This window comes from Scleropages formosus, chromosome 2 (genome assembly GCF_900964775.1).
Source record: "Scleropages formosus chromosome 2, fSclFor1.1, whole genome shotgun sequence".
Taxonomy (NCBI): Eukaryota; Metazoa; Chordata; class Actinopteri; order Osteoglossiformes; family Osteoglossidae; genus Scleropages; species Scleropages formosus.
Window position 1 is genome coordinate 5264516 of NC_041807.1, and position 10169 is coordinate 5274684.

At 35.6% G+C, this 10169-nt stretch overlaps 1 protein-coding gene across 1 annotated transcript; it reads right to left on the reverse strand.

The window, feature by feature from the left end:
* Window positions 1-490: 490 nt before the first annotated feature.
* Window positions 491-5894, reverse strand: LOC108938193 (uncharacterized). The gene is made up of 6 exons (XM_018758559.1): window positions 5762-5894; window positions 3664-3751; window positions 3080-3174; window positions 2724-2855; window positions 2579-2628; window positions 491-974 (listed from the first exon to the last, which is right to left on the reverse strand). Exons 1-6 carry the CDS (start codon window positions 5814-5816, stop codon window positions 741-743), a joined length of 654 nt encoding a protein of 217 aa, XP_018614075.1. The 5' UTR covers window positions 5817-5894; the 3' UTR covers window positions 491-740.
* Between the last annotated feature and the right edge of the window lie 4275 nt (window positions 5895-10169).

Consider the following 10169-nt stretch of genomic DNA (forward strand, 5'->3'; position numbering starts at 1 on the left):
CCTCCCCTTTTGGCCTTTTTAAAGAGGTTTCGTCGTCAATTCTCTGCATTATGGGGCATTATCCTTCAACATATTTGGTTTTCAAAGAAATATATAAAAGGAAATTATTCATTTCTTCTTATTTTTGACCCTCAGTCCATATGGCCGTCTTGCTTTCTTGATTTAATAAGATGAGCAATGCAAGATATAGGAGATGATTACGACATTGTTGTGTTCTGATTTCCATTTGGATTTATGCAGTTTGGTTTTTATTTGGATTTATGTCCAAAACATTATCTGACTCTGGAATCTAGATGGGCACATTTAGGCTAGGTTCTTTCAGTCATGATACACATCAGTGAAACGTTTGCAAGAAAGTTGAACCAGCTCATAACTAGCTAAAAAAAACAGACAGTAGATGCATTTTAATGAGCCAGGTAGTATTATTGCAATAAGTGTCATTACAGTAAATATGTTCTTTTTCACATTAACCAAACAAAACTTTTACAAAGATGTCATCATCTCATACTCTGTACAAAATGCATGTATTCAAGTTTGTTACCTTTTCTTATGGCTATCACTTACAGACATTTTTGAGGTACTTAAATTCTTCAGAAAAAGAAATGCAGACCATATCTTTCTTGCAGGCTTTGTAAGACTGCCATGAACGAAATGCACCCAGTATACATAAGGGCCAAGTTCTTTCAGTGTGTGACCTGTGAAGCTTTGGGAAATGTATGTAAACACTTGGCCCTTTTGTCTTAGTTGAAAACAACTGTTGTATAGTTGAGTTCGTTATCCTCGCTGTCCTCACTATCACTTTCGACAGATGTTGCAGTGTCTTTTGGTGCATCATCGTCGTCCTTGTCCATACTATCACTGGAGTGCCTGGGCACAACATTCACGTAGTCTTGAACTCCAAGTAAACTGGTGGGGCATGCCCCTATCCCACCCTGGGATAGGTTTACGTAATCATCCTTAAATGGGAGATCCACCTGGGAAACATGCATAATATAACTTTGTTAGAGTGAAGTATTGTGAAAATAATGTACTTGTGCAATTCAAAAGGTGCCTTGATGAACTGAATTAACTTCTGATTTGATCACTATGGTTGTGGCCATTAAAGTAAAAGTGGGCTAAAATTCCTCCACAGTGGTGTGAAGGACTGATACTGAGTTACATTTGATTGCGGTCATTTCACCATAAGTTGGAACAACGAGTTATTAAGTGTAAGGGGGCAATTTATTTTTTCCATAGTGCTGGTTAGTTTTAGATAACTTTGTTAAAAAAAAATAAGTAAATAAAAGTGTGTAGTATTTGTTGTTTATCTAATATAAAGAATCTAAAGAATCTGGTTGAGGACCTGAAAACATTCAATGTTAAAAATGAGTAATAGAGGAAATTAGACGGGGGGGGGGGATTTTTTTCCACTGCACTGTGCCTGGGATAAAGTGCTAACGGCTGTTACCTGATGGTCTTTTCACTTTTCAGCTAAAGTATTATATTCAAATACAATGAAACATTTTAGTTTACTGGTTTATTTATCCATCCTCCTATTGTTTTTTTTTTAGAGAAAAATCTACAGACTGTCCACCAATGTAACAAATGAGTGGTTTTGTAACACAGCCACTGTAATGTCATAGTGGTCACAACATTAACAGACAGATCTATTTTACCCTAAAATTGAGGCTTTGTAAAATGTATAATTCAATGGAAAAAGTTACTTAACCCTTTATTTTGGGTTTAGTTTGTGACTTTAAATTAATGCTTTGTTCTTCATATTTTGTTACTTTATGTCAACAGATTTTATAAATGGCTGAATGTCAGTCACAATTATTAGCTTCTGCAAATGCATCAGTAATTAGAAAATGATAGTAGGCTACTCTAACTGTTCTTATGAATTGCTAAATGTCTTCTACTATATTGCAGCACTGGCAGTAAGTATAGTAAGGCATCTGTATAAGGGCAGCTGGTACTGTAGGGATTAGCATTTCTGTCTTTGGACCCAAAGGGCACAGGTTTGAATCTTTCCTTGGGCTATAGTGCCTATGAATGAGGTACTAATCCTAAAGTGCTCCAGTGAAAAAAAAAAAAAAATGCACCTCTATAAATGGGTAACTAACTAGCTTAACATTATAAGTTGCTTTGGAGAAAAGTGTCATATAAATGCAACGTTCTTCTTCCTGTATGATGTTAACATCTTCATACTGTCAACTGCTGAAGTAGATTAAAATCAGAGATAGCTAAAAAAACTATTTATTTCAAATACCTTTGGCATGTGCATTACATACAGCACTGACAATTAATTTGCATGTCATTATTTAGATTTATATCATAAACGTATGAAAATTAAATGTATATATAGTTTAAGTATTTTACCTTTTACTGAAAAGAACCCTAGTTTCAAAATGACAAGAAATATCATGCCTTTTTATTTTTAAAGTATTGAGGTATTTGGGCTGGTAAAAGTATGATTTGGATTTTCTGTGAGAGCACAGTATTACACTAAATACCTTAAGAAGGCACATTTTAAACCAGAGCGCCTCTAAAAGGTTGAGGAATAAAGGCAGATGGAGTCAGCAAAGTGTAACAAACTTACAGAAGCGCCTGAGCTTTCTGAACTGGTGGATGAAGAGTCGTCACTTGAATCTAAAACAAAACCAGTATTTAGCAGTTTGAACTGAAGCAATCATCAGTAAGCATATGTAATACAAAAACAGAAAGGGCCCCCCAGACCATGTTACCATCATCATGCTCAGTCCTGCTGCCTTCTGCGGGGAGGCTGCAGGCAGCATCTTCTTCTGAAGGAGACTCTACGCTTTTCATGTACATCATCTGTATATTGTTCCCCTCTTTAAGGGAATTGGATGTAATGCCTGTAACATAATCCAAATAGTAATGCATAACACTTGTGTTGTATTCCCTGTATGACCAGTGTACTATAAGCCTAACTACTTCCAGGACTTAAAGCACACCTACGTGTCACATGGCATAAGCCAAACGTCAGCATCCTTAAAGAAGCCCCCAGGACAGACAGTTGTGGGTAAAAAATGAGGGGTCACCGAACTGATATATTACCACTACTAAATGTACAACTTACCAGTATGCTCTGCAAGTTTTCTTCTGAGTAAAATGGCAACAAGCACTATGATTATAATGATGAGAAAGCCTATGGTGGCAGAAAAAAACATTGTCCTAGAACAAAAAAGCCAAAAAGCACATATTGGTACAAATGTACAGTAGATCACAATAACATCTGCACTAACTCATGTATTACGGCCAGTCTTAGTGTAATCAGTTCACCCGAAACACATCTCTTTGGACTATGAGATCAAACCCATGGGAAAAACATGAGAAATCCATATGGACTGTGGCGGATTGAAATCTATGTCCAGATGCACAACTCAGGTGCTGTAAGACATCATTGCTTCCAACTGCACCACCATGCAATTCACTATTTCAAGTAGTTATGGCAGTTTATGTGACTTCATCCCCTAGGTTGAAATTAGATTTGATTGCATATGGATTATCAAGCTTAGAAAAAAACATGAATTCAAGTTAAATGGAAGTGATGAATTTTAATGCTAATTTCATAGAAGGCCTGGCTCAGTGACTAGATAAAAGTGCTCATGCACTTCCATACATGGGATTTCATCTTTGATCTGTAAGGCTCAGGTTTCTGACCTGTCAATGCTGAATGGTGAATTTGTGCAAGTAGTTGACTTGATTGGTTTTGTCGATGGAATGATGGTTGAGTTGTGACTTTCCTGAACTAAAGTAAAACAAACAAACAAAATAATAATTGTGCATTAATATCTAAACATGTACACAGAATATTTATACATTGATTACCATGAATTGATAGAAGATAGTTTTTCAAGATTTTTCATAACCCCAGCTTTTGTTTAGTTTTTTAGCAATTCACACTTCTGAAAGTCAACACATAAGAACAAATATCACAACACTACACATACCTGACCACATACTGTATATAATTAACCCTGCTTGAATCTGGTCTACATTTGTAACTCAGTCCTTCATAACAAGAAGTCAGCATTTAATGAGTAGAAGCAAACATTGATTGGCAGCACTTTGAGAAGGGGTTTGTTCAATACCATGACTGATATTATGCCTCTTTCATCCAAAGGAGTTTTCAGTTGTATAGTTGGATATTTCACTGGGTAAATCGGGGTTGATAACAATTCCCTTCAGCAGTAATTTCACTTTCTCACAGTCTTATCGTATAGTAAGCTTCTGTGTTATAAGTTCACACTCCTCCGTACACTACCTTTTATTTGTTCATGCGTTTAATTATTTTTAGTTGTTGGTATTGAACTGGAAATTCTTCTTAGCTACCCTTATGACCCTTCAGCTGAATAATATCTAGAATTTTGAAATGTTAGGAATTCTCTACTTGAACTGGAAATACTTTCATAGTGTTAACCTCATAACATATAACATAAAGTAGAAAAGTGGACTGAAGGAATAAGATGACAATTGTCCTAAATTTTTAAAATGCTCAGTATGCCACAACTCAAAAAGCTTAAAAATTACAGCTAATGTAACAATGTTAGAAATTGTCATTATTACCTATTAAAACATAAATACTAATTAGAAGCATTGAACGACACTGTAATAATGTATTTTTCTAAGGTGGTTGAACAATTCTGCATTTGAATATGTAATTTAAGATAAATGTGAGAATTTTTTTAGAAAGTAGTAGAAAGCGTTCAACCATCATTAATATCTGAATAAGAGTTTCCATGTGTTTGCATACTTGCCTTTACTTTTTTCTCTTGGAAGCAGTACTTGAGCTGAAACAGTATTCGCAGACACATGACTGTCATCAGCACCAGATGTACGGATATAGAAATACTGTGCTTAAATGGTTCAGTCTATATGAAGAGTTCACTAATGTGTAATACCACTTGAACAATGAACTCTTTATTTGCGCTGTACAGCTATCCTTTGAATGATATAGGAACAGCCAGTCATCTGTACACATGATGATGAAGTATTTTTAAGCCACAGCTCTACAAAAGAGGCTGAATTCCAGGAAACATAATTTAAACCCTAAGTTTAATAGGTTCCATCATGGTCACTCTAAACATCTTGCAAGGATTTTTTTAAAGAATGTTTTATTTGATTATTCAGACACCATATGAAAACTCAAAGCAATGTTTTACATTGCCCACAAATTGTAAAGTGCAGATCTTTTTTTTTTTTTTTTCAATCTATCATTCCTTCCGCCATTTTGTTCTGCAATAGGGAGACATTTTCTGTTATGAAGTATATTAATGATTAATTTTGCCTTTCTGGTGTAGTATATTGAGAGTACATGAGGTACACCTTGAGAGCTGCATTAACTATATATTTGTTTAGTTATCCTAAACCCTGTGATACAACATTTTGAATATGTGGAATGAGATTCAATATATTGAATATTGCATCTGCATATACTTTACTTCGAATGGGAGGATGCAGTGTAATTATATAAGGATAAAATCTCCTCTTACACAGTTCTGTATACTTGTTTAGGTTTTATTTATATTTATTATATCTTTTTTGCACATTTTCTTCAGTTATTGCACTTTACCCCCAAATTAAACAGTACCAGAATGATATTAGTTTCCAGCTTTTCACAAGTATCACAAGTATAATTTTGAAATATATAACACAGACTTCGTAAAAATAAAACATACTTTTCCATGCAAAATGCTTAATTTTTTTGTGATATTTTTCATCCACAGCCTTCCCATTATTTCTCCTTTGAAGGCCTTACCTTCTGCCAGAATAACAAGGAGAAGTAGTCCTGGAATATGGTAAAGATAGTCCATCTTTCTGGTTCCCCCGTACAAGATGGGTCAACTCTTCAGTTTCCACACAGAAATGCGTTTTACTGCCTGTGACTTTTAGAAAGGTGATACAATCTACACCAGTCCTACGCTATTAAAGAGAGACACGACATGCTGGAAGATAAACATCAACGGTTCCTACAGTGAAAAACGTGTGGTGAGTCGTAACTTCCTTCCTCAGAGTCAGGTATTAACAAACAAGAAACATCAATAAATTTAAATCTTGCTAATATTTTCTTTATTCACATAGTAAAGACTTGGAAGTACCTTTCATACAGCATATCAAACATCAACAGCAGAATTAAAACTAACTAGTGGAAACTATATCAACATCTTAATAGCAATTATAGTGTATTTAGGTTGTTTGTAACTGTTCAGTAACAATTATTGTGAATCCTTTTAACAGATTGAGCCATGTTGCTTTTTAAAAGGTACATATAAAACAGACCAAAACTAAATAAAAATAAAAATATAAACATAGAGTGAGTAAATAAATAGAATCAGAATCAGAATCCAATTTATTTGGCCAAGTATGCACACACATGCAAGGAATTTGGCAGGGGTAACCAATGGCATATAAAAATATATACTTACATACAGGGATTCTTTTTTTTTTTTTGGGTGGGGGGGATTAAATAATGAGGGAGGGAATAAGTAAGAGAGATAAAGTATTGCACAGACTAACAAAAATCATCTGTTCATGGGCATAACAGCATGGGGAAAGAATCTGTCGAATACAGAACATAGTACTTGCAATCTCCAGCAGAAATTCTGTGGTTAAAAAAATCGAACAATGACAATTATTAAAGATATAGCGGTGTGTATTAATCTGCCAAATAAACAACAGCAATTGTGTAAATTTGTACATATGAAAGAGACTGCAAAAACACACACCACATTAAATGCGGGGCTTGTGTTGCCCTCCAAGTCTTATTTCCCATAACGCAGGCCAAAAGAGTTCCAGTTGTAGGAGGGGAGATTTTGCTGCTTCTTAGCCTTGGAGTGGGTCATATCCGAGTGCTGCCATGCTCTCCTTTGGAAATGTGTACTTCCTAAGTAGAGCTGCTCCAGAGCCAGGGGGGTAGAGAGTGTAGTGAAGGAAGGATCCAGCCCCTTCAGGACCTTCAGAGCAGCCTGCTCCAGGCTCTCATCTATACACAACAGCCAAAGCATTGAGTACCACTGTGGATAGTACCGAGTGATGAGATATCACTTACTGCTTTTGTAGTGAGTACTGTGAAATACTGTAAAGAACTCTCTATGAGGTGCATCTTTACAAACAGCCAAAAAGAAATGTATGAACAGTGAGCAGTAAAAAATTGCTATCAATACTCTATCATACCCTGTAAAAGCAAGGAGGTAAAAATAAGCAATTTAACTACTACAGTAAACTAATACTATTCTGTATATTTAAAATTTGTGCAATAGATCATGAGTACATAACAGCTTTTAAAATTACAATAGCAATTATAATGTAGAAAATGTAATTTACACAAAGCTAAAACTAACACAAATTAGATTAGTTCAATTAAACTAAATGTGTGAGTATAAAATGATCTTTTATTCATTCACTTTTTTGTTAAACACTTGCCCTAATGCATGGTTGTGGTACTATGGGATCTATCCCTGAAGCATAGTTTGCCAGCAAGGGTATATCCCGGACCTGCTGACTCTCGTGGGGCATCAAGTGATTATAATAAAAACTATATAGTGCAAAATAACTTCTTTTACAAAAAGATGATTTAAAAAATTCTACTGTTCCATTTTGTGCACATTATTATTACTGAATGCTGTTCATCAATGGGATATTTGTTACATGTTAAAAATAACTAGCCGCTGCATAGTCATAGAAAGTGGACAAAAGGCCTACCGTCAGAGTAGGATCGGTATTGAAAAGGTGCCCTTGGGTATGCTTCCCTGAGGCCAGCAGACAGCATCAACAGCATGGTAGGCAAGAGCATGCTGGAATTTGTGGCAGAGGCCTCAGCAACACAAAGGTCACCGAGCATTAATAGACTTCGAAGACACCAAACAAGCAAAATTTTGCCTGCTTTTACAATGTTAGAGTCTCAGCTTCGCCACTCTCTTTACAAAACCAGTCTCACCTGAACAGCTGTATGAGCTCAGCGCTTCATTTTTAGGCAACAGACTTAACCATATACTGACAGGACAAAATATCAACCATATCTATCTATCTATGTACATATGTACACTGTGCATAGTTACACTTATACACCATACTATTTTATGTAAAGCTGTCATTATGTGGGCAGAACTGCTGCTTGTTGTCTACAACTGCAGCTACATGACAGAGGTGCGTCCAAGGAAATATATTTAAAAAAAAAAAAAAGATGACAGTGCTTTATAGCCAGTTAAAATGTGGATAAGTGAAAAGGAAAATTTGTGTCACTGTAAGGTCGACTGGCTTTTCTACAGTGTATCATTAGGAATATTACCCCCCCCCCAAATCCTCCTGAGGAGATGAAAGGAAGAGAGACCAAGGGTGGCTTGGCTTCAGTACGTCACATGGGGGGTGGTTAAATAATGACGGCCACAACCAGACTGTTGAACCTTCCCTCACCACACGCACGCACACACACATCCACATACTTCAAACAAATCTCCATCAAAAGCTCCCAGGTAACCCCCTCACTCCACCTCTGTAGCAAGTGCTGCAGAAAAGGCCTACTTCAATATACAGTTAACAAACACTTGATTTCCTTTATTTCTCTACCAATTTCACAATATTTAAAGAGTAATAACTTTTCAGGATGCCATAGCATGATAATATTTGAATGAGAATGCATCAGGATATTTCAGATTTGAACTCTTGCTATTGAACAACTAAGTTCACACATGTTTTTATTGCATCATAATTAATTAAATCAAATCAAATCAATCATTTTTGATCAATCTGTCACAATAAAAATGTTTGTTTACCTTTTTTATTAAAAAGAAAATGTAGAAAGGTGATCAGGATTTGTCTATGCTGAGTTTTAAACACCTACTCACTTTAAGCACTATACACTTCATACAAGTATACGTATATAACCTCGTTTCTTGGATTTTTGCACTAATAGTAATTTTAGTAATGTTAGTAATTTTTGTAATTTGTGATCTTGCACTCATAGTAATTTTTGTAAATTTGTGATTTACGCCCTGTTTTCCTTGTGTTTTTCTTGTGTTTTCTTTCCTTATGTCCTTATAATTTATGTCATAGGCTACTGAGAGGATTCACAGAGTAAGAATCTCATTGTACGGCGTAACGAACTGTTTACTGTACACATGACAATAAACTCTTAAATTTTACTCGTGTGATGAACATCGGTGTATAAAGTGGAAAGAAACAAAACTAAGTTTAATTAAGAGTCACATGTCTGCAACTATGTCTCTCTTTCTCCTAATGTAATGCACAAATTGTATTTTCTCTGAGATGTACATCACTTTGGAGAAAAGCATCTGCTCAATGAAAAAATGTAAGCGTAATTATTGTAGCATTTTAAGGTAACTTAACTTTAGTCTTTTTTTCACACGTCAGTACTATTATATGTGGTCTCCAGAGTTGTGTACGTTTTGGTTTTTATTCAAATGGATACAGAATACAGTGTTTATTAGATATGGGTCACAAGCAGTGTAAACAACCAAATATACTTTACTATTTCAAAAATTAATACATCAATCCAATTTTATTTGTGCTGAGTAGGGTTGCAGTGATTTGGAGCCTATCCTACAATCATGGGGCACAAGGCTGAAAGGTGTACATCCTGGAGGGGACACCAGTCCTAAAATTAATGATTATGATTAAATTTAAAAAATCAGATTGATTTGATTGTGAGTAATGAAGAATAGGTATTGCCATAAACAGTTATATAATTTGAAACCCTTGGTTTAAATTAATCTCTTAGGAAGACCAGCATTAAAAATATGGATATTCAAACCATAAATATTAAATATAGATTACTGTTACAATTTTGGAAGAGATTGTTACATTTGCAAAAATACATACAGGTACGTCACCTTTTTGCTGCCCTTGATCCAAATGAACATTGATATCAATGTAAGTCTGAATGCAGGACCAGCCACAGGCACAAGAAAACATAAAAACTGACAGCATGGAAACAAAGGACTTACCTTCCTGTCCAAAGGGTGTGGAGGGGTGAGGCAAGTCAAGCAAAGCACTCCTCTTTGTACCACTAGTGTTCAAACCTCTGTCACATGGCATATTGGTTATATTGACCCCACCTCCTCCATGACCCAGAATGTACCTCCCACTACCACTGTCTAATGGCCCCTACACACCCCCCCATCTAGTCATCGCACTTCACTTTTCTCTGC

Coding starts and splice junctions, on each gene's coding strand:
- LOC108938193 (XM_018758559.1), bottom strand. CDS start 5,816: ATGGACTATCTTTACCATATTCCAGGACTACTTCTCCTTGTTATTCTG. Junction 3,752..5,761: donor CCTTGTTATTCTGGCAGAAG/GTAAGGCCTTCA, acceptor GTTTTACTTTAG/TTCAGGAAAGTCACAACTCA. Junction 2,856..3,079: donor AAAACTTGCAGAGCATACTG/GTAAGTTGTACA, acceptor ATTATGTTACAG/GCATTACATCCAATTCCCTT.